Here is a 25,924-nt window from a genome sequence, read left to right on the forward strand (position 1 = left end):
GGCAAGACAGCCACACTCAAATAACAATAATATGTTATGTACATACATACATAATATATGTAATTTATTGGAATACATATTATATACAATATATAATATATTGGAATACACATATGTATATAATATATTATATAATATGTATTATATATTATTACATATATAGTGTTCAGTTATATGTATATATAATATGTGTGTGTGTGTATATATATATATACATATACACCCACACTAACAAAAAGTCTATGAAACTAAAAAGCCAACTGTTCTGAGACATAAAAATGTTGGGGAAAGTTGAGAGAAATTCTATTTCCCTTTGTTTGACACGGAAGCTTGACTAAGAAGCTCAAAATTAAGCTGAGGGTTAAAGGATGAGAATGAGTCAGCTCTACAAAGAATTGGAAGCAGAGCACTCCCGTTAATGGGGAAAGCACATGCAAATTCATATAGACAAAAAAAAGTCTTAGAATGTCTCAAATATAAAAGTGATTGAGAGGGAAAGTGGCTCAAAGTGAGAGTGAAGACCAGATTGTTATAGGCCTTAGGATGCTGGCTGATATTGGAGGGCAATGAGAAGCCAAGTTTTAAGAGCAAAGTTATATGATCTAATCTAAGTTTCAAAAACAGATAAGTCATCCTGACTGTATATAAAGAATGTTTTGGAGGAGTCTAATTTTAGTAACTTTGGAGACTGACTTAATATAGACTTACTTTCTGGTACATAGTTATAGAATGCTGGATACATTTAAAGCTAAACAAGCAAATAAGTAACTGACTGGAAAAAGAAAGGTATTCCCTGATGTCAGAAAGAATGAATAATACCAAACTAGAACTGTAATTTATTAATCTGATGCTACAGTTGTCCAGAAAATTAGATTTGGCTTTAGGCTGTAAGTTCAGGCCCTAGGGTTTGAATACCCACTTAGGGATAAAATGACATAGCCTTTGAATTACATGATGAAATCTGCATAGAGAACAACCTTAGAAAGACTGGTAACTTGGCCTCAAGTGATCCTCCTGCCTTAGTCTCCAAAAGCACTTGGGATTACAGGTGTGAGGCATGGCGCCCAGCCACATTATCCTTTTGATGCAGGGCTACAAGCACTGATTCCTACATCTGCTATGACCTGAGCGCGAGATTTTGAATCCTTCACTAAATTATTCCCTCAATTTCCTCTAAGAATGATTTAGCCTTAGAATAAGTCACAAGATTTTTTGTTTTTTTTAAATCAAAAAATTAATATACTAGGCCTGGTGTGATGGCGCACACCTGTAATCCCAGCACTTTGGGAGACCGAGGCAGGAGGATTACTTGAGCCCAGGAGTACTATCCAACATGGTGAAACCCTGTCTTTACAAAAAAACACAAGAATTAGCTAGGCATAGTGGTGCAGGCCTGTGGTCCCAGCTACTTGGGGTGTTTGCGAGGAGCATTGTTTGAGCTCAGGAGGTAGAGGCCACAGTCAGCCAAGATCTCGCCACTGCCCTCCAGTCTGGATAACAGAACGAGACCCTGTCTCCAAAACAATACAAGGGGGAAAAAAAAAAGAAAAAATTAATATATGAACAGCAACCTTGAAGGAGATGACTGAAGTTTAGAGTTTAGTCTGATTTTAACAGTGATCTCAAGAGAGCAGATTTTTTTCTTTTTTTTTTTTCTTTTTTTTTGAGATGGAGTCTCGCTCTTGTCACCCAGGCTGGAGTGCAGTGGTACAATCTCAGCTCACTGCAAGTTCCGCCTCCTGGGCTCAAGTGATTCTCGCCTCAGCCTCCAGAGAAGCTGGGATTACAGGCACCCAGCTAACTTTTTTTGTATTTTTATAGAGATGGAGGATCACTTGAGGCCAGGAGATCAAGACCTATCTGGGCAACATAGCAAGACTCTGTGTCTACAAAAGTATTTAAAAATTAGCCAAGCCTTGTGCCACACACACCACTGCATTCCAGCTTTTTTAGTTGTGATTGGAGTAGGGGCCAGGATGAATCTCCTCTGTAACTCTGACCTGAATCTTCAGGAAAGAGGACTGAGGAATAAGGTCTTGGTTAAAATAAATCGAGTTGCCAAGCAGGGGAGATTTTGCCCCCACGGAACATTGGCAATGTCTGGAGACATCTTTTGGTTGTCACAAATGTGGGATGGGAGTCGCAAAAAAAGAAAAAAAGAAAGACTGGTATCTTGTTAAATGAGTCACTAGAAGTCTCTATCTACTACTGGTCCAATATGTTGCTAAAAGAAAACTTGCTCTACCTAAGATAAAAGAGTATGTTCATATTGAAAGTACCATGAAAAATTGACATCCTAAAGTCTACCACATGTGGAAATGGTTTATGGTTTACAGGTTTATATTATTCACATCATGTGAGAATCTTCAAGTTAGAAACAAAGTAAAACTTGTTCTAAACTGATGAAATAACTATTGCGCATGACAGTTACAAATGTAAACTGCTTTACAGTAATATTTTCTAATATTTCCAAGATGATTTTTTTAAAACATAGATTAGGTCATGTCACTTCTCACTTAAACTCTGGTTTCCCATTGCACTTACAATATCAGTTAGCAGCCTAAACGCCTATGACAATCTGATAGCCAATCTCACTTGGAACTGTAGCCTCTTAGCTCATTCAGGCTGTGTACCAAAATGCTATACACTCAGTAGCTTATAAACTACAGAAATTTATGTCTCACAGGTCTGGAGGCTGGGCAGTTCAAGATCAATGCATTGGCAGATTCGTGTCTTGTGAGGACTGTTTCCTGATTCACAGAAGGTGCCTTTGCACAGTGTCCTCATGTGGTAGAAGGAACAAGCTAACTCTCTGTGGTCTCTTTTCTAAGGACACTAATCCCAATCACAAGAGTTCCGCCTTCAGGTTCTAGTCACCTCTCAAAGACCTTGCTTTCTAATATCATAAACTTGGGGGTTAGAATTTCAACATATAAAGTTTGGGAGGGCACATTCAGGCCATAGCACCCTCTCAGCCATTTTTATTTCTTCGAAACATACATAGACATATGTGCACAGAAGTGTTCACAATAAAAATTATAAATAATGGTAGAAATTGATCCACTGTGATAAGCGTACAAAACAATCCATCTGAACACAACAATCAATGCTGAAATAAGCTATAAGAGTTTTTTGAAATTATTAAATAATTTTAAAAATTAGAAATCATAATGAAAGGATTGATCATGAGATAGAAAGTAATTTTAAAAAGAATTAGTCTAGAAATAACATAATCAGTGAAATTAAAAATACAGTGGATGATTGAAAAAGGAATGTATATAAATGTTGAGAGCTATTTGTTGAAGTGAAACATAAATGTAAATAAGTAACCCAGAAAACATCAAAGGAAGGAAAATACAATGAAAAATGAGAAAGTCATATCTTTTGACCCTCTCATTCTAAATTCCAGAATAAGAGACTGGGGGAGACGCAGTATTTGAAGGCATAATGGCTGATAATTTTCCAATATTCATTAATGAAGTCAATTTTTATTCTGAAGATCAAATCACAAGTAGGATATATTAAAAATAAACCCACATCTAAAAGAAATTGTGATGAAGTGGCTTGTAGGGATCAAAGAGAGGTTGCCTAAGTAAGAATAACAACTAGACTGCAACCAAGGACTCCTTCATAGCAGCAAAATAAAATAGAAATAACTTCAAAATGTTAAAGAAAAATAATTCACAACCTAGAATTCTGTACTAATCTGAAGTATCATTCAAAAGTGAGAAAGAAATGAAGATATTTTTAGAAAAAGGCTGAGACAAGTTTGCCACTTACAGGCTTTCACTGAAATAACTACTGAAGAATACATTCAGTAAGAAGAAAATTGAATCCTGTTATAATGCAAAGATAAAAGAACTAACAGTGTGCCAAAAAATGGTGAAGATGTGGATAAGTATAACTAATTTTTGACTATAAAGAAAACCACACTAATAAGAATTACTAGAAAATATCAGACAATGTAAGAGAGAAAAAGAAGGGTGTTAATGAGTTGTAAGCATCTAGTGTAGTTCATGGTTGGGAGATGGTTAAAGATATTGATTACCTCTAGACTTTGTTAGTCAACTGAGCTTGCCTAAGATTTAATGTGCCTGACCAAATAAATAAAAAATAAAAATAGAATATACAATTCAATCTATTCAGAAATAAAAGAACAAGGAAAAAAAAAAAAACTCGGTCAAGCTAATATACTTCAAGAAGGAGAAAAGGAAGTAAAGAAAGCTCATTGTCTAGAAAACACAAAATAATAAAATAAATGCAAATGTATCTGTAATTATAATAACAGAGTAAATATTTTTAAAATTCTCAGACTGGATTTTTGACTTTTAAGAAATGCGGTTACATATTAATTTCAAGTTGTACACTAGCAAAGAAGGCTGATGTAATAATATCAACATCAGCCAAAGTAGACTTTAAGGCAAAGTTCAAACTTAGAGGTTTTTCTAATTAGAGGATGAGCTCATAACGTTTTAAAAATGAATAATTAGGAAGATACAGCAATTCTGGATATACAGGCACCAACTAACATGTATACAAAATAAAAACTGATCAAACTGTTGGAAGAAATCAATACATCTACTATCACAATGTAAAATCATTAATACATTTCTCTCTAGAGGTATAGAGAAATTGAGAATAAATTGGTATAATATAAGAGCTGGGATGGGAGGTGGGGTAACTACATAAGATAATGTACCTAGACATGGTTAGTGTCTTAGAGAGGGACTGTGAGCTACTTCTGGAGAAGTTAGAGCACAATGAAATCAGGAGATTGTTTTTTAATGCATTATAATAAAGTGTCATAAAATGCAATGGGCAGATTTTATAGCTCACTACTATTTGCATATTTTTTGTATATGGTATGTTTACCAAATTTTCCATTTGTATTTCGTATTTTCATCATACACACATGCACACATACCCACACACCATCAATTTGGATTCATTTCTCACATTTTGTTGTTTGTAAAAGTAATGTATTGAGAGCTTTAAGACCTTAATCCCAGTTCTGGATTTGCCTCTAAAAGCTATGTAATGTTTGGCAAATCAAATCATTTCAACTTTCAACCCCTTTATTCTTATCTGCAAATTGAGGTGATAAAATCAGACGGAGAGGATGTATTTCATCAATTGCTAATCCATAAATTTATCTAAAATGTTTGACTTTTTGGGAATTATAAATGCGTATTTAAATTATGCATTTCATAAGTATATATTGTGTAGCAATTAGTTTTTCCATTAAAATGAGGACAAATAAAGTTATTTATTCCATGAATGACACAGTACATATCTGAGATAATAAAACCCAGGCACCTCTTAATCTGCCTGAGTAAATGAGGTGGTTCACTAGAGCACAACACCAAGATATGTCCCCAGTTTTTTAAATAAGTTGAATAAATGGGCACTGAATTATTGCTACCCCTACAAAGACATTGTTAGCAATTTATCATAATGAAGGTAAAAATAAAATATGTACATTACTAAACATAGCCTCTTTTGGTGCTGTTTTCCACTAAATAAATTACATTTTAAGTGAAATAAGCTTTTTGTTATAATCTACCAGAGCCTTCATAGCCTGACCTCAATCTGTATCATTACCAGTATTGCATAATATAATCTGGTAGATTTGTTGGTAGGATTAAATTAAATCATCTATTCACAGTTACAGTGAAAGGTCTGGCACATAGTAGATTTTCAGTTAATACTTGTTCCTTTCCTTTGCCTGCCTTTAGAATATGCGAAAACCACAGATGCACTATATAACCTCCTTATCAGACCAGTGTGCTAATTTCTTTGCAAAGAGTGAACAGTCATATGATACAATGATGCATAGTGTAGTGTTTCTAACTTTTCTGAAGATCTAAACATACAAAGCTCACACAAACTTTAGAGAACAAAGGAAGCAGGTTTCCTGAAGTTTATGGGTAGGTGTCCTACCTCTGCTACTTAATCGGCATCTAGGGCTGCTGAGCCCCAGCCTCTAGTCAAGCTCTCCTAGAAATAGAAGAGACTGCTCAGTTCACAGCATCTATATGAGCAAGTTGCCTAAGAAACATGAGGTTTGTCAGAGCTCTGGCAGCTGGTTAAAATCCACTTCGGGTTCCAGAAAATAGTCACAATAATAAGCTCTTCAGATAGCCCTCGACTTCTGTTATTAGATTGAATCCTTCAATACTCTCAGTACTCCTCAATAACCAACCATATGCTAAAAAATTAAGAGAATATTGTGACTGGGTTTTAGAGTAAACCCTTACAGACGAGGTAACAGAGGCCCACAGAAGTTCAAGTAGTAAATTGACACATTCTAAGTTAAGGCTAATGTGTTTTCAACAATAAACATTTGGATATTTTACTTTTTGGTGATGGTCGTAACATGGTAATATAAGTACCAATTGCTAGATGAAATTAAAAAGTGAAACCCTTTCTATCTTCACTTTTCCAGATCAGGCTTTACTTTGGCCTATTATGTGGAATGGCTTAAGCCTTTCTCCAGGTTAATTTGTTAGTAATCACAGTGTTTCTCTAAAAAAATCTAATTCTTCAAGACATTCCAAGGCATTCCAATATAAATAGAACATCTTTCTCCTTTATAACGAGCTTATTGAGAAGGAAGAAAGGGATCCCTTGCAATATAATCATCTTCTCCAATTTTATTTTCATTTTCTCCTTTAAAAAAATCCTTCCATCAAGACTGATTGACTTAGTGTTAGGATCAGAATTTTCGCTTACCTGTTCCTCTTACTAAGAGTGCTGCCTTTAATTCTCTCCACCTCTCTAAATTGTATCCTTCCTTTAAGATCCAGCAAAACGGAACTATCCTCCAAAAACTGTTCTTGGTCTATTGCTGTTCATAGTAACCAGTGTTCTCCTATTTATTTAACCTTTGAGATGTGACATTTCATATGTTCTTTTTGTTTTTCTTTGCTAATAGCATGCAAACCATCCAAAGCCCCTTTAGTACAGGAACTATGTCACAGTTTTACCATTTAACTGGGGACTATTGAATTATATGTAGGGGCTTTAAAAGCATCTCATCAAGATAAATATCACTTAGGGTACTAATAAAAGTATAAGGTCATATGACATGGTTTAACTGGTCAACTATAAAGGTACTAAAATTCTTGAATTGTTGGGCTATGTTATATAGGACATCCTGGGATATTTGAGAAGCAAGGAACTATTAATATAAGAGTCCTGTTTATCACTAAGTAACATGTAAAGAAAAAAGAGAAATCTTGGAATTTCTAGAGCTTGACAGTGTGCTCTGTTTATGCAGCTTCTTATTTACATACATATATTTTTGGATTCAACTAAACAATAGCATCTAGTTCTAAGAAAGTTACTGTAAGAACCTTGTCATGAATATAATCACACATCAAAGGATCTAAAGCCCTTGTGGTGTTTTTTCTATTTTTAAAATGTCAAGTCTCACTTTGTAGGATGCAATCCGCAATAACATTTATTGCATTTATAGTCGAGAAAGAAACTGCATTAACAATGTAATTGCATACAGTCAGGGTCACATATATTTTGACCATCATTTAAAATCTCACTAGGTAGAAGCAGCAAGTTCAAATGAACAGTCTGTTTATTTTTTTTCATTCCCATATCTCTACATCTTTCTAGTGACTTCATTGTCTCTATAAGATAGAAACATGGTGTTGTTATTTTTTAATGTTCATATTTTTTGAAAAAAATGAAGCAATATTCCAAGATATTATTTTTTACAAAACAGAATTATACCAGATGTCCAAATCTATAATAGAACAGAGGTTTATTTTTTGTTGTTTTTTCAACTGGCACATGTAAAAGGATATAATTATATTAATAATTTATATCAAAATAATGTAGATCTAGTAACTAAATTATTGGCTCTCTATGTGATTGCATTCATTTATTACCAAGATGATCTTTGTTTAATGGTTGGATATTAGAAGGAAATAACATTTTTGTCCTTTACCAAAGCACTGTTTTATTAAATTCCTAAAGAGAAAACTAAAACCACAGTATTTCACATGTACAGATACTCAGCATTATGCCCTGAAAATACAATTTCTAAGAGAATTTTCTGTTTATAGGTCTTTATGAAAGACTTCTTCTGTCTTGATGCATTATGTATGCTTGTTATATGTTTCTTTAGCATTATTACAAACTCTGCTAAATCAGTTCTCTAATATTTCTATGATTAATTGATTTGGATAATGTACAAAGTACATTATTTAATAAACATAAAATTAATCTTTTAAAAATACACAACCACTACCCTCTTTGACACACCACAGCTACAATAGTATTTGCAACTACTCTAGGGTATCTCAGAGAATTGTTTTACTTCATAAATCTCTACTTCCCTTTTTTAGGTTCAGGAAAGCAGGATCTACAGACATGAAAATTAGCAGTGGACTATATCAAAAGTTATAATCCTGGTAGGATCACTTGCTCAGGTTTTTATTTTAAATAGGCGTAATCAGCCCTTAATTATTCCTTGGAATCATATGTTCACATTTGGTAAATATTGGCCACTGGTTTGCTAAAATTAGAAAAGGGCTTGGAAAAAAATTTCAAAGGTGCTAATTAGGGTAACAATTAAGAGTTCAGATCTGCAGCCAGAATGCTTGGGCTCAAATCTCAAAATTGCCATGTGGACCTTGGGAAATTTAATTAACTGAGCAATGCTTCTATTTTCTCATGCAAAATAGAATAAGGCTATTGTAAGGATTCAATGAATTAATTTATATAAAGAATTTAGAATAATGCCTGGCATATGGCAAGAGTGCAACAAATGTTAGCTGCTATTATTGTTATTAATGATATCATGTTAAAGATAGTTATTAGAGAAATAAAATGAAGATACTTAATTTGTCAATCAGCACATGCAAATTACTACTAAACATGGTAAAAAAGTAAAGTTAGTATCTTGAAGTTTCTTTTTCCAGAACACTAAGAAATATTAACATACTTTGGTCCCTCTCTAGAAACAATATGACCAGCAGAAAATAAAAATACGTTACAAAGTCACAACATGACTACATCACTGAAAAATAGTCCTTACAAATGCCAAAAAGCTAATTTGTTACTTCCGAATTGATGTGTGGATATATTTTCTCCACTGTAGTAACAATTTAATAACAGATAGGTGATGACAGTCACCAAAAGAGGAGAGCTATCTTACATTTGGAAAAAAAAATTATATGAGTTTACTTTTCTGTGGCATGGGAATAGAAAGTAAGAATCTATTTTAGTAATAGTTTTGCAAATACTAAACTTTCTCTTTGCCTGAGGCTTTCTTCAGCCCTGGAAAGTTGCCAGTGAACAGGACTGTTCAGAGATTAAAATGTAACACCTCCATGTAGCAATGCCCAATTGGAAGCTAGTGAATCAATACACTGCTCCCTTGCCCCTTGAATGGGAAAATCCTGAGGCACTGGCTCTCAGGTTTTCTCCAGAAAGGTTAAGCTTCAGTCATCCACAGTGATAGCTGACTTGATAATGTGCCTTCTATTGGCTCTCTTGTCTTCCTTGTCTCTCCTTCCCATCCTACTACCCTCACCTCTCAATGGACTACTTGTGCTCAGATTTCATCTCAGGTTTGTTGTTTTGAGGGGGAATCCAAACTAGGATTCCTGGTAAACTGGAGATGGTGTGATCAGAGTTTAGGCTGAGAAACTAGAGAGGAAATGGGGCTTTCAGCGGAAACAGAAGCTGGAAAGGAGGATTTGAATCAGGGAGTTTATATTCCTAGCCATTGGTTTCTTGACATCGAGTCGCCTTCTTCTATAGTGCCCTGGTGTTGGCAGGTGTTTGTACATATTTGCAAAAATATATATACTGTTAGCAGTTTAGGGCTAAGTGAAGAGCCCAACTCTTTCATAATCAAATTAAATTTCAGTGGAGACATGCCTTGTTTACATCTTCTTGCTTTGTTTCACATCCCATCGATTTTTCATCATGTCCAAGTGGTCCCGAGAGCCTTTGCATGGTCTACCAGCTCCAGAAACTTGGCAGCTCTGCAGGGAAGGCATGTGCCAGCCTGCAAACCCAGTGTCTCAGTATCCTCATTCAGCTCTTGGCCACTGTTAGAGGCATGGTAGTGACTGAAACAGCAGTTTCTCAGCATGCTGAGAGAAAAGAGCTCTCTTTCCTCCAGAGATACTCACAGCTATGGCCATTCCACTGTCCAAACTGCTGTTTTCAAGTTTAACACTGTTTGCTCACACAGGTCCTTACGTTCACACGTAGTATCTTTTTGGTAGGCCCATGGACCAAACAGGATAAGTCCCAGGAGCTCCTAAAAATGGCCATGAGTCCTTGAAGCAAATTGCCCTATCAGGGGCTATTGGAATTCTTCAACAACTTTGGAATCCTTTGCTAAAAGATAACGTACCACCTAAGGTAGTCTTCATTTGAGACTACCTCAGTCCATCAAAATGATTCTAATGTCTTTGAAAACTTAAGAAGGGAAAATTGGGATCTTGAACTATTTCATTCCTAAAAGGTTAGAGATTCCATGACAATTTTCCTATCTCTTTCTTCTCCAACTATTGGCCTTCACAAATGTAAGCAGTGGAAGCAAGGTCTTTGGCAAGGCCTCCTAAGCATTCCACCAAAATTTCTACAGAAAGAAACCCTCAAGTCATCCACTGGCAAGAACAGGAGTGTTATTCAGGTGTTGGGAGGTCTCCACTTATCCATGAAACTCTCTTGGGGCTCTCATGGTGGCCCTTGTTGGGGCTGAGGGAACAGGTGTGGCATTTAAAAATTTCCTCACTAGTTTCTGTGACGTGGGTTGGATCTCAAGCTTCCTTTTTGATAGTTGTGGAGGTTGTATAAGTTCTTGCTTTTTTAAGACACTTTTACTTTCAAGTAATTTTTTTCACATATAAACTTGTCAAATTATAGTTGAATATTAGATACCGTAAATTTTGCTATAGATCAAGAGGAGCAATGGAAAGAAAGTGAGATAAACAGGTCTGTTTTTTGAGAGTACACAAGAAACATATCCCAAACAACTAACTGCACAACTCGGAAGATAATGTGGAGAATGTGTTGGAGGCAGACATTTCAAACAATTAGGGAGTTTGTGGAGTATTCCAGATGAAAGACAATGACAGTCTTAAGGCTATATTTTAGTCATGTTATGAATACATGGATTTTGGGCAGTAATTGTGCATTACATCATTTAATTTCTAATTTTGGGGAGAAATAGGTTGGGTATGTCAGGAATACATCTTTGATCCCTCTCCTCTATGGAAAATGCAGCTTTGGAAAGGGGTCATGAGGACTGGAGGCTGCTTCTCATTCTGCTCATCTTCAGGAAACTCCCTCCACTCCTCTTGTCCATGGTTGGCTGCCCTAAGGTTTGTTATCCACAGGATGTTTGTTGTTAAATTGGGAGGTTTCTAGTATAAAGTGACATAAATCAGAGTCATGTCACTTCAGGATGAACATAACAGCCTGAAGGGCACTATGCACCACAAAATCCTGTTGTAAAGACTCTTGCCAGGCTATGATCTATCAGGTTATGCCTCTGGTCTGAAAGTTAAAAGGAGCGGAGCAGACTCCCGGAAGATCACTGGATCATGGCCATATGCCTTCGATGAGTTTGAGGGTTTTCTGACCCTTTGCCCAACACTCCACACACAAACTTACTTCTCAGTAACTGAGAACTCCATTTCAGTCACACTGGTTTCTTGTTTCTCTAAAAAATCTTGTTTTACTCTAAAAGTAAAAAGAAAGTCTTGGCTGTTTTCGACCCCAGATTTCTGCTCATTTTATTCCCTTGGTTGAAAATACCTTTCCCATTTTATAGTCATCTAGATTCCTGCTCTCCAAATATATGTGTATGGTTATGTGGTATGTTTACAGTGAAATAGAAAATGGTGCTTTTTAGGAAATCAATTATTCATATTTACTAATTTTATACTGTTAACTTCTTTTTCCAATTGTGTAAAAGTGGAATGACTTATCTCTAACAGGAAACTAAGTTCTAAAGAGAGCAACTATCTTTTACGACATTTTAGCTCTTTTCTCTCCCCCATAGCATGGTAATGATCACACAATAAAGGATCAATAGCTACTAGTTAAGATGGTTCATGATTCATCTACTATTTGTCATGGTGTCTTATACTGTGTGTTAAAGCGAACTAACAATGGCCTGAGAAGGACTCTGTACTTCTATAGTTGAGTCTTCGTGGATGAACTGTAACCTAACTAATAGGTAGACAAGATTCAAAACCTAACTTAGGAGTATGTGCCTGGAACAATAGCTGAGTCTTTGTCAATCCCAGCAACCATACTTCAACCACGCACACACTGCTGAGTGTTCAAACTGTGTTCAAATAAGGCAAACGCCAATCTGTAACCGATCTAGCTGTTTCTGTACCTCACTTCCAATTTCTATACATCACTTCCCTTTTCTTTGTCTATAAATTTGTCCTGACCGTGAAGCATCCCTGCAATCTCTGAATCTGTTGTGATTCTGAGGGCTGCCGGATTTGCCAATCACTCATTGCACAATTGAACTCTTTTAAATTTAGTTCAGCTGAAGTTTTTTTTCTTTCACATGCCACAGTGACATCCCAGTTTCCTTTTTTTTCCCAATGGTAACCTATAAAACAGGTGTGATGCTTATCTCACAACATCAGCTTTCATAGTAGGGCTGTATTTCATTTTAAATTTAATTGAGGACATAAAAAAAATCCCATGATAATAGTTTAACTTACAGCTTAAGTGAAAGGTATAAACTATTGGTTACTTTAATCTGGGTATATAAAAATATAGAAAACCACACAATGCTCAGCCATGCTTGTGGCTAAAGAGAAATTACATTATAGACTCAAGGCAATGGTATTATTTTAGTGAACCTGTATATGTTTTACTGCATTGTCCACTCAATAAATGAAAACTTTGTTAAAAGCATTTATTGCAAATGCAGTCACCATACTGGGTAATAGCTACAATAATTAAGGGGAGAAAATGTGCCCTACTTTTTAGATATTGACAGTTTAGTAAATAATTTTTTTCTTTCTACATTGATCTGGTGAGTAAGAGAAAGACTTGTGACGAAGTCAAAGAATTAGTTATCCCATATAAAAGTTTATCTTTCTTTGGCCTGAAGTAATTTTAGTTGTATTTAAAGGTGCAAAAGAGTATTTTAAGAAAACTTAATACACACACACACACACACACACACACGTGTCTCTGTGTGTGTATACTTTTTCCTTAAACTTTGTAAGTCATCTGTTACCTTGTTGTCTCATAGGGTGATATTTGTATTCTTAAAAATCTAGAATAAGTTTCTATGTATAGTTTTTATCTTTTGACAATCTGATCTTGCCTAATACCAGCAAGACCACTAACTCTAGAAACATCAATATTATTTAGTAAGAGAGGAAAGCCTTTGCAATGTGGTGATTAACTCAGTTTTCAACACAATGACCCTTTTATATTTTTAAAATATTTTTAGTTCTGTACAGGTTTTTATTTCTAATTTATTCTTCTTTCATCTTCTGCTCAGGGCTAGTATGGTCAGAGAACAGTGGAAAAGGAAAGACACCAGGGTCCTGAGGCACATATGTGCTTGTAAAGTCATTGCATTGTAATTTTACAGATATTGAATAGTTATTTACTTATGCAATGCAAATATCATAGATGTTCAGGATTAGAAATAAGTTATTACAGGTATTGGCGAGTAGTATTACAAGAAATATAGGTTTTTGTATTTTTTTCTTCACCAAGAAACACAGTAGTATAGTGGAAAGAACAGTTGGCAAGAAGTAAAGAATTCAGAGTGCAGCTTTAGTTTTCCACAAATAACCAACAGAGAGATTTTTCCTAGATTCTGACTTAAACCTTGTGCCATAGCAAAAAAAGTAGCACAGGCCTTCAAATCGATGACACTTGGGTAGGTGACTTGAGCAAGTTAGCTAACCTCTGAGAGCCTCAATTTCTTTTTTTATATGAACATGATACCTGCCTTACTGAGCTGTTGTGAGAATTAGAGAGAATGATGTTTGAAAACTTCCATACAGCCCTGATACCTAGTAGGTGCTCCAGAAAATTTGGTTATTGATATTTTAACTTTGCCATTACTGTTAACTGTTCTCAGTGAAGCTGATTCTCCGTGTTTTTAGCATAAGATATTAATTCCCCATCTATCTGTCTCTTAGGGTTGTCAGGATAATGAAATGAGATATACAGGTATAAAGCACTTTAAAAAGAATGACACCTCATATGAATGTAAAGGAAAGTTGTTCTGGCATGCCTGAGGAAGACCGAGTTTCAGAGTGGGTAAGAATATGCAGTGTGGCTCATCTCTTTGTGCTGCATGGCAAGGAGTATACAAATCTTCCTCTTGCTTACGAAGCTGCAAAGAAAGCCGATTTAGTCTAAGCATTCCATAGTGGGCCAGGTGTTTCTGAAGTCTCAATCTCTGTTGCCAGTTTCTCTTTGAAAGAAATAGCAAGGTAGTTGGCTTATATTCCAATGTTCAAGGTGCCAAGCCACTCTTAAAAAACAAACACAAGAGCTTTCTGCAGCAGCACTCAAAGAAGTCGCCTTTCTCCCTCCTCCTTTTTCTTTTCTTTGAATCTTTTGTAATGTGTGGTATCCAGATTCTAAGTGTAAACAAAACATGTCTTTTCTGGAGTCCCTATTATACAGTGCAAATTCGAAAAAAAAAAAAAATCCATCTTAATCCTTCTTAATTTCTTTTAAAAATCCTTTTTATAAATAATTTATTTTTATATTTTGGTGTTCCTTGTATGATTTGGATGAAGTGAGGTGGAGTTGATGGATAATTTATATCAATCTATGGCAAACAATATATTTCCTTAAGTACAGCATGATCAAAGTAGGCAGTTTCCCAGGATTTTTGTGACCACTAGGCTGGTGTAGGGGCAAAGGGAAAGCTTTCCCTCCACTGTCTGAAGGTTTGCTGAAAGTGAACTGACAACAGGCAGACTAATAGGAGAAAAAGGCATAGATATTTATTTTATGTGCAGGATGGGGGGGAATTGCTTAAGATTACCCAGTAACTCAGTGGAAATATATTTATGTGCCCTTTATTGTAAAGCAGAGAGAGAGATTGGGAATTTAGACCATTCTTCTCATGAATGGTAAATTATTATTAGGGATAATAAATGGACCTGGGAGACAAAATTAATTTGTAAATGATTCTCTTTAGTATTTGAATCATCCTTAGAGGCAACACTATCTGTTTGAAAAAGTCCATCCAGGTGTGGTTGTATCCCTCATTGACAATGAGATTTCCAAGAGAGGATGAAAGGTAATTGTGTTCCTCTTTGGAGGTTCACAGTTTTTAGATGGATAAGAGAACTTCAGAGAACATCCTTATCTTTTGCTTTGAGAAAGACAGAAGTGTTGAGAGGGTACGGGGCAAGCAAGGGCAGAGAGACCTTGAGGCTCTTTCTTTAGCTCAGTATGTCAAAGTCTCATGTGGTAGAATACTTTTTCAGCACCCCAATATTGAGGATAAGTCTCTGCAAAGGTATGTTAGAAATTGGTTGCTACATTTGGGAGAAAACAAAGGAATAAAAGATTATCAAAAGTGGTTCTTCAGTGAGAACACATGGATGCAGGAGGGGAATAACACACACTGGGGTCTGGTAGGGGAGTAGGGTGGCAGGAGGGAGAGCATTAGGAAAAATAGCTAATGCACGTGGGGCTTAATACCTAGGTGATGGGTTGATAAGTGCAGCAAACCACCATCGTACACATTTACCTGTGTAACAAACCCGCATATCCTGCACATGTACCCCAGAACTTAAAATAAAAATTAAAAAGGGGTTCTTTCTTCTTTTTATTTCTAATAAATACATTTTCCCAAGCACATAGAAGAAGATCAAATTGAATTGTATTTTTATGACTTGAATTGTGCAAACAATTGGGAAATATAACTTTTAATATTGTATTAGTTCATTTTCACACTGCTGATAAAGGCATAGCGGGCTGGGCGCAGTGGCTCACGCCTGTAATCCCAGCACTTTGGGAGGCCAAGGAAGGTGGATCACAAGGTCAGGAGATCGAGACCATCCTGGCTAACACGGTGAAACCCCGTTATCTACTAAAAAAAAGTACAAAAATATTAGCCAGGCATGGTGGTAGGCACCTGTAGTCCTAGCTACTTGGGAGGCTGAGGCAGGAGAATGGTGTGAATCCGGGAGGTGGAGCTTGCAGTGAGCCCAGATTGCACCACTGCACCCCAGCCTGGTGACTGAGCGAGACTCCATCTCAAAAAAAAACAAAACAAAAAAACAAACAAAAATAAAGCATACTGATGACTGGGCAATTTACCAAGGAAAGAGATTTAATGGAGAACTCACAGTTCCATGAGGCTGGGGAAGCCTCATAATCATGTCGGAAGGCGAGGTGGAGCAAGTTACATCTTAGGTGGATGGCAGTAGGAAAAGAGAGAGCTTGTATAGGAAAACTCTTGTTTTTAACATCATCAGATCTCATGAGACCCATTCCCTATCGCAAGAACAGCATGGGAAAGACCCGCCCCCAAGATTCAGTCATCTCCTACTGGGTCCTTCCCACAACATGTGGGAAGTATGGGAGCTACAAGACGAGATTTGGGTGGGAACACAGAGCCAACCCGTATCATGGCACCCCTGGCCCCTCCCAAATCTCATATCTTCACATGTTTTCAAAACCAAACATGCCTTCCCAACAGTTCCCCAAAGTCTTAACTCATTTCAGCATTAACTCAAAAGTCCACAGTCCAAAGTCTCATCTGAGACAAGGCAAGTCCCTTCCATCTATGAGCCTGTAAAATCAAAAGCAAGTTAGTTACTTCTTAGATACGATGGGGGTACAGGCATTGGGTAATTACAGCCATTACAAATGGGAGAAATTGAGCAAAACACAGGGGCTACAGGCTCCATGCAAGTCCAAAATCCAGCAGGGCAGTCAAGTGTTAAAGTTCTAAAATGATCTCCTTTGACTCCATGTCTCACATCTAGGTTATGCTGATGCAAGATGTGGGTTCTCACGGCCTTGGGAAGCTCCGCCCATGTGGCTTTGCAGGGTATAGCCCCCCTTCTGGCTGCTTTTACCAGCTAGTGTTGAGCATCTGTGACTTTTTCAGGTACACAGTGCAAGCTGCCGGTGGATCTACCATTCTGGAGTCTGAGGATGGTGGCCCTCTTCTCACAGCTCCACTAGGTGGTGCCCCAGTAGGGACTTTGTGGGGGCTGTGACCCCACATTTCTTTTTTGCACTGCCCTAGTAGAGGTTCTCCATGATGGCCTCACCCCTGCAAACATTTTTGCTTGGGCATCCCGGCATTTCCATACACCTTATGAAATTTAGGCAGAGGTTCCAAACCACAATTCTTGACTTCTGTGTACCCACAGGACCAATACCATGTGGAAGCTACCAAGACTTGAGGCTTCCACCCTCTGAAGCAACAGCCTGAGTTGTTCCTTGGCCCCTTTTAGTCAAGAATGGAGTAGCTGGGACTCAGAGCACCAAGTCCCCAGACTGAACACAGCAGAGGGACCCTGGGCCTGGCCCACAAAACTATTTTTTCCTCCAAAACCTCCAGGCTTGTGATGGGAGGGGCTGCACAAAGGTCTCTGACATGCCCTGTAGACATTTTTCCCATTGTCTTGATGATTTAACATTTGGCTCCTTTTTACTTGGGCAAATTTCTCTAGCTGCCTTTAATTTCTCCATAGAAAATGGGATTTTCTTTTCTATCGCATTGTCAGGCTGCAAATTTTCCATACTTTTATGGTCTGTTTCCCTTTTAAAACTGAATGCCTTTATCAACACCCAAGTCATCTCTTGAATCCTTTGTTGCTTAGAAATTTCTTCTACCAGATACCTTAAATCATCTCTCTCAAATTCAAAGTTCCACAAATCTCTAGGACAGAGGCAAAATGCCACCAATCTCTTTGTTGGAACATAACAAGAGTCACCTTTGCTCCAGTTCCCAACAAATTCCTTATCTTTATCTGAGACCACCTCACCCTGGATTTCATTTTCTCTATAATTGTCAGCATTTTGGTCAAAGTCATTCAACAAATCTCTACGGAGTTGCAAACTTTCCCACATTTTCCTGTCTTTTTCTCAGCCCTCCAAACTGTTCCAACATCTGCCTATTTCTCAGTTCCAAAGTTGCTTCCACATTTTCAGGTATCTTTTCAGCAGTGCCCCATTCCTGGTACCCATTTATTGTATTAGTCTGTTTTCATGCTGCTGATAAAGACATACCAAAGACCGGGCAATTTACAAAGGAAAGAGGTCTAATGGAAAACTCACAGTTTCACATGGCTGGGGAAGGCTCACCATCATGGCGGAATACAAGGAGGAGCAAGTCACATCTTTCAAGGATGGTAGCAGGAAAAAAGAGAGCAGGGAAACTCCCATTTTTAACACCATCAGATCTTGTGAGACACATTCACTATCACAAGAACAGCATGGGAAAGATATACCCCATGATTCAGTCATCTATTACCAGGTCCCTCCTATAACACATGGGAATTATGGGAGCTAGAAGATGAAATTTGGGTGGGGACACAGAGCCAAACCGTATCAAATTTTAAATGGAATTTGCACCTTGTTGAATATATATATTTGGATATGTAACAGAATAATTTCCTTGTAAATTATATCTTTTATGCATTGTGTCTCAAGTTAGTGTGCTAATTTCCCCTGTGTAGTTTCACAAGACAATGTTTTTCATTCACTAACCACATTTCATACTGCATTAATAATATCAACACGGTCACATTTCCCTGTGTGCTGCCTTCAGGGTTATGAGAGATGTAGGGACATTCGTTAAGCCCAGGTAAATATTAAATATCACTTATGAGAGAGAGAGAGAGAGAGAGAGGTAACAATGGCACTTTCTGTCAGCCCTAAGGTCCTTTGAGATGTGTATGAATGCTTATGACTTATTCGGCCTGTTAAGCAGATGCTAGTTCAGCTGTAGTGCATGTGTCAATATTCAGACAGTTTTGGGGTGGGGTTATGGGGGAATTATGCATGTATAAAAATTACGGATATGAGCTTTGGGGATGCCTTTTAAAATTTGTATTTATTTTAAGCATTGATCTCAAAGATGTATTAATATTAGTTTCGATTATAGAAAGTTATAAAAATTAAAAAAGCAATTAGGAATAGAATAAAAGCACGAAGGAAAATCGTATCTAAGATTTTGAAGAAGGGTTATTGGAAGCCAAATGTGAAGATCTACCCGTGAAGACACACCAACAAAGAGTCTGTTACAGGTTGGGAGGCTTTCCTAAGGAAGTTTAGAAGAAAGGAGGAAGATTCCTCCTATCAGAGTTGTTCTTTTTACTGGAGGGTATAATACAGAGGTTACAATCACTGGACACAGATATCAACGTACAGGTTACAATGTCTACATACAAGACAATTGGTAAAACTTCCTGATTCTGAAAGAAATCAGCAAAACTTCACAATTCAAAAACAAATCAGCATCCTTTTCAATGTCATTAGGTTATGCATTCATCAGTATGCAATTTGGGGAACTCAGAAAGAAATTCTTTACTCAGTGACAGGATGTTACCATAAATCACAAAACAAGTTAACTTGGAAGCCTGTTTACCTTCAAAGTAAACTGCCAAATGTGGCCTGTAGGTTATCAAATAAAATAGATCGATCGTTAATTTTGTCTGAAGTTTTCCTTAGTCCAATAACCAGGCATTGATTTTCAGGTGCTCCTCTCTACTGTTTGTTTGATCATGTGATATTATGAACTGTAAGGAATTATTTAAAGTCTAAATATTACAACCCTTTCAATTAGGGAAGCCATTTCTTAATATTTCAGCTCACAAAAGGAATGATATATTTCTTTATGCTATTCTGAGACATGAAAAAGAGCTGAGGACTTTTTCTTTATAGAAAGATAAAATTAAATAAAGGTTTAAAAGAAAAAGAGATTTTATAAAACTATATTATTCCTGTGTGGTTTTGCTACTCTAGATGTATAAAAATACCTGAAATAATGAAAAACAAACAAATGAAAACTCCTGATTACTGAATGCTAGTATTTTCTTTTTCCTTTTTTTCTTTCAGCTCTCAGGAGAAGTGATTTTGCAAATTGCCAACGAACCTGTTCTGCCCTTTAATGCAATTGATATAGCTTTAGAAGTTCAAAACAACCTTAAAGGTAATTTTCCTTTGAATTATAGTAATTTTACCAATGAAACATTGTTCAACTAATTTTCAACAAGGAATGGATGAAGTCATCAGTGATCTTACTAGCTATGGCAATGCTGTCCTTCCTGGAGAGAGTGATCCTGGGAAGGGCCTGGAAGAATTTTAGCTTTCAATTGACAAAAATGAGATGCACTTATGTGTAAGCATAAAGGAGAATATCAGATTTTAAAGGATGGCCCATCTATTTTATCAAAGAGATTTATAATTCTAAGTTTCTGTTATTATTTACAGGTCTCATATAGAATAATATAGCTCAATGATCCATTTTTTTTTTTAACATTGTACGTAACAGTCAATCAGTTCAAACAAGACTGGTCCAGAAGTTTCTCTTTTGGAGCTGGTTTCTGTGTGGTATGGGCCCCATTCCATTTGACTGAGATATTGGCTCAGAACTTAGATCGAAGATGATAAAGAAGAAACCAGGCAATTATTTCTGAATCTCTATTTCAATTCCTTCATGTTTGATTATATCTCTCTCAGAAGAATTCTCACCCCACCCTAATAATTACCTTCATTTCCCCTTCATCTACATACAAATCTTTCAATTAGGCTCCTAATTTGTCTTCATTAACCAAATACAAAGGTCAGTATTGTGATTAAAGATTTCACCCGCCTCCTCTTTGAGTCACACATCTTCCTAAACAGATCTTTAATGAGTCATTTGTGGACAACTACTTCTCAATGAAAAAGTCAATATTTTAACTGTAGAGCTGAAACAGTAATCCTTTGAAAATGGATCATTCTAAAAAGCCAAATATTTCCAATAGCTGAAAATTTAATCTTTCTCTCTCTCTCTTTTTTTTTTTTTTCCTTTTGATATGGAACCTCACTCTCTGTTGCCCAGGCTGGAGTGCAGTGGTGTGATCTCCGCTAACTGCAACCTCTGCCTCCCAGGTTCAAGTAATTCTCCTGCCTTAGCCTCCCAACTAGCTGGGACTACAGGCACAGGCCACCATGCCCGGCTATTATTTGTATTTCAGTAGAGACGGGGTTTCACTATGTTGCCCGGGCTGGTCACGAATTCCTGAGCTCAGACAATCTGCTTGCCTTGGCTTCCAGAAGTACTGGGATTACAGGCGTGAGGCACCGCACCCAGCGCCTCCTTTTTTTTCTTTACCTGGATTGTTTCTTACTGCCTGGATTAGAGATTACTCCATTTATTTCCCCCCTCAATACTTCTTATGATTTTATTATAGTGACTGTAAAACCATGACCTTGTGAACAATTTGAGCCACTTACAGCTATTTGTTACCATACAAATAGCCTCATATTGCTCTCCTTTTTATATATCTAAGTTAGTCTCTATATAGTGTCCATTCTTTCCTACCTACACTAGGCTTTCGTCTTACTGTTGTCAGTGTGTCTACCTGTAGCAGTCACTCTGGGCAACCAAACATGGCACTTTGCAAAATAAGAACAAAGAAGGTATAAATAAAGTTCTAAATAGTTTTGTGAATAATAAATATCATTTCTGCAAATATTTTTTAAACATTAATTTTATTTTTTCTGTAAACTGTTTTGCTGTTTCTTTAGTTTTTATATTTTATACTTCAGAAAATTCTGTTGGTATTCCATATAAAACTTTAAACTTTCAGAGAACAAAAGAAGGTTAACAACTTCACAATACCTGTTCATCTAAAAGCAATAGCTATTATGCTATTATGCATGAAAAGAAGCCCCAAAGAGTATACTGTGAAATGCTAACATTATATAATAGAATTATAAATGATAGGTTGCTTTTCTGAGACCAAAAATGTTAGCAATACTGTCGTTATGCATGCTAAAATCCATTTTTTAAACAATGGGGTTTATTATTCAAAATTCATATATATGATCTTTTTGTGGTTCATATTTGTGATGATTTGGTTTTCAGGCCAATGTATGAGATTTACCTCCTTCAAACCTTGTTAGCACATTGGCACATTTCAATTGTCTGACATAACAAATCTACAAATGGGCACAATATTTCAGCATTATAACCACTATATAAACATTTTAAGTAAAATGGGCTAATACTGATGCTCGAAAAATGACCTATTGGGTTATTGCTAGAATTATATTATTAATCTGGTTTGTGTGGATGATTAAGGACCTTTTCAACATCTGAAGAAAATTATTATCCTTCTCTACAGAAAGTTAAATGTATACAAACATTTTTGCATGTAATCCCCATGAACTTCACATCTCCTGAATCCACTTTTTCATTCATTTACAAATATTTATGAAACAAACAAACAAAACAAAAGCAAACAGCAGCTAGATAAGTAAACCAAAATTAAAATCCCTGCTCCTAAGAAATATACCTACATATTCTCATAGTGGAACACAATTAGCATAAATAAAAGCAAATCTGAAAATAGCATTATACTCAAATTAATACCAATCACAAAATGTCATAATATTAATCACTTTGATACAAATTTGCATTCCCAAAATAAATGTCATAGCAGAACATAGCAGTTATATCCAGAGTATGTTGGAGAGCTCTGACCTGAGAATATAAATTTTGGATTCATCCTAGATGAAATTACTAGGGGATTGCATGTAGAGTACAGAAAAGCTCTAAGACTTTTGAGGCACTCCTACCTTTAGAAACTGGGATAAAAGGTACAATTATAGAAGGAGACCAAGGAGGAGTGGCCAAAAAAATAATAGAAAAACAAGTGAATCTTATAACCAGAGGCCAAGTGGATAAAACATTTCAAAGAGGAAGTAATCAACTGTATCAACTGCTGGTAATGGGTAAAGAAAAGGAGAACAGAAAATTGACTACTGGATTTAGCAATGTGGAAGTCATTGATGATCTTAACAAAACCATTTTAGAAGATTAGTATAAGCAAAAGCTGGATTAGAAGGCATTTGAAATAAAATGAGATGTAATAAATTGGGGATATGTGGTGGTGTCAGAGGCATTTGAACCAGAGTGACTCCACCTTGAGTGAGGGCTAGTAAAATGAGGCTGGGACTTGCTAGGGCCACATGCCTGGAAAGTTAGGCATTCCTAGTCTCTTGATGTTTATGGTTAAAGGAAGAGATTGATAATGTTTACTCAACAGACCCAGACTTGGGAGTGTTCCAATATCAGGATATGTTGAGAACAAAGGTTTTCCTAATTTTGCTTTAAAGACAACAATATTGATTCTTGCAAAATACAGTAATTAAGAAAATTAATCCTTTATCACAAACCCTTGTAGCAGAGCACATCCCCCCATGATCTTTTTTATCCTGTATATAAACAATCATTGTACTAGGGCAGACATGTTCCTCCTCTTACTTTAGGAAATGTCCTGCTCTGTCTATGGAGTAGCTGTTCTTTCACCACTTTACTTTCTTAATAAACTTGCTTTTGATTTGCACTGTGGACTCACCCTTAATTTTTTCTTGTATAAGATCCAAGAATCCTCTCTTGGGGGTCTGGATGGGGACCCCTTTCCTGTAACAATGGTATAGGTGGAAAAAAAATATGGAGTCAAGGAAGTGTAGCATGTTTTTATTTTGTTGACAGTGATCTAGTGGAGAGTAAAATTTGCTAACGGAAGAGAGTAAAGGGAGAATCACTGCGCTAGTTTTCAAGCACAAGGATTGAGGACTTTGCATTAGTTAGGAGCTGTCATAGTCCATTCAGGCAGTTATAAGAAAATACCATAGATTGGATGGCTTATCAACAACAGTAATTTATTTCTTACAATTCTGGAGGCTGATATCTGAGATCAAGGCATCAGCAGTTTCGCTGCTTGGTGAGGGTTCATTTCTGGCTTCAAAGTTGGCCATCTTTTTGCTATTAACTTAACATGGAAGAAAGGTTGAGGGAGCTGTCTTGTGTTTCTTTTAAAAGAGTACTAATTTAATTTTTTAGGGTTCTGGCCTCATGAACTAATCAATTCTAAAAGATTCCACCTCCTAATACCATCACTTTAGGAGTTAGATTTAAACATGTGAATTTTGGGGTGACATAACATTCGACCAAAGCAGGAACACAGTAGTCCATCCATGAAAATGTGAAGGGAGGCAGAACACACAGCAGATGGGTAACCTTGGTGTTGGGGTTCCTTGGCAAGTTTCTTTAGATTAGAAAAGCATAAAATAACCGGTTTTTTTAGGAGGGTAAGAAAATGAAAAATCATGAAAATATAAGTTTTTGGGGGCAGCATTAAGACCCTAGAAGAGATACATATTATAAATTAGATAATTCACCATAATTTTGGATTTTTTCCAGCCTTCAGAGGGGCATGCAAATGTAGGGGAGAAAAGATTTCTTTCTTCACTTATCACTAGGTTGATGGTTGAGATGCCTATAACAAAAGACACATTAACAAGTGTGAACTCAAAATACCTAAGATAGGTCTCAGTCCACTTAGAAAGTTTATTTTTCAACATTAATGATGAACCCATGACACAGACTCAGACATCAATTTATGTATGTAATATATGTACATTGGTTTGTTACAGAAAGGCGGGACCACTTGAAGGAGGGAGGGGACTTCCAGGTCACAGGTAGATAAGACACAAAAAGTTGCAATCTTTTTAGTTTCTGATTAGCCTTTCACTCAATAAACAATATACAGGAATAATCACTTATGCCTCAGTCTGGTTTAGTGAAAAAGTACGGCAAGGGCAGAAATCAGATATGCATTTGTCTCATGTTAGCAGAGGGATGACTAAGTTCTGTCTCTCCTTTGTCCACAAGGAATTTCCTTGTGAGGGAGGTATGTAGCTTTTTTCCAGTCTTTGTAGCTACATATATAGGAATAGAATGGGAGGCAGGTTTGCCTGACGCAGTTCTCAGCTTGACTTTCCCTTTGGCTAAGTGATTTGAATGTCCTGAGATTTATTTTCCTCTCACACATGAGAAAGGCATGTGAATTTATGTAAGTTTTGCATGACACAGGAGCCTTCAGAAATAAAGACCCAAAGAAAGAGGGAAATGTGTGTACTTTTATGCTAAGTTTGATGAAGAGTTCGGAAGTATGATTAGAAGAAAAAAAATATGATCTAATTGCAATAAGTTGGGGGGGATTTAGTAAGATCTCTGTTCAGATTATTCTCAGTGTCTCTATCTCTTTGAGGACAAGTATGTTTCTTTTCTCCAGGTGTAGGGAGGGTGTCTCTGGAATAAAAGTTTTGTCTTACTTCAGAGGAAGGTCAGACAATTCTTTTTTTTCAGACAGAGTTTCGTTCTCATTGCCCAGGCTGTAGTGCAGTGTTGGGGCACAATCTCAGCTCACTGCAACCTCCGCCTCCTGAGTTCAAGTGATTCTCCTGCCTCAGCCTCCCAAGTAACTGGGATTACAGGCATGCACCACCACACCTGGCTAATTTTTATATTTTAGTAGAGATGGGGTTTCACCATGTTGGCCAGGCTCTCCTTGAACTCCTGACCTTAGGTAATCCACCTGCCTTGGCCTCCCAAAGTACTGGGATTACAGGCATGAGCCACCATGCCCGGCCCAGACAATTCTTTTATGGCCTACTTCAGGGGAGAGGGCCAGGAGAAGGTCAAAGACACTGTCTTGCTTCTATTGCTTCCTCAATTGCAAGGTGCCATATTTTGGGGTAGGGTGTCCTGAACCCTATCACAGGCATAGAACAGGCAGAGTTGTGTTTAACCAGGGCTAGACCTTTTCTGAGAGGACAATGAACTGCATAGGATTAAGAAAACTGGATGTACATAAAGGATGTATGTAATGAATGCATTATGATGGACTAA

The 25,924-nt window shown here is 36.8% G+C and overlaps 1 protein-coding gene and 1 non-coding gene across 5 annotated transcripts in view; both read left to right on the plus strand.

Moving 5' to 3' along the window:
* NAALADL2 (N-acetylated alpha-linked acidic dipeptidase like 2) overlaps positions 1-25,924 on the plus strand; it is a 1,132,125-nt gene that overhangs the window by 1,043,105 nt on the left and 63,096 nt on the right. For 3 of the 4 annotated variants that reach the window (XM_050780093.1, XM_050780092.1, XM_050780094.1), the window contains one exon: positions 20,074-20,167. The exons of the other annotated variant lie outside the window; for it this stretch is intronic. In XM_050780093.1, coding sequence (XP_050636050.1) covers positions 20,074-20,167 — 94 coding nt within the window. The remainder of the gene's footprint in view (positions 1-20,073; positions 20,168-25,924) is intronic. 4 annotated transcript variants of the gene reach the window in all.
* LOC126949557 (small nucleolar RNA U13) lies at positions 22,051-22,156 on the plus strand. The gene has a single exon (XR_007723834.1). It is a non-coding gene; the product is annotated as a small nucleolar RNA U13 (small nucleolar RNA).

The sequence above is a fragment of the Macaca thibetana genome, chromosome 2 (assembly GCF_024542745.1).
Source record: "Macaca thibetana thibetana isolate TM-01 chromosome 2, ASM2454274v1, whole genome shotgun sequence".
Classification (NCBI taxonomy): domain Eukaryota; kingdom Metazoa; phylum Chordata; class Mammalia; order Primates; family Cercopithecidae; genus Macaca; species Macaca thibetana.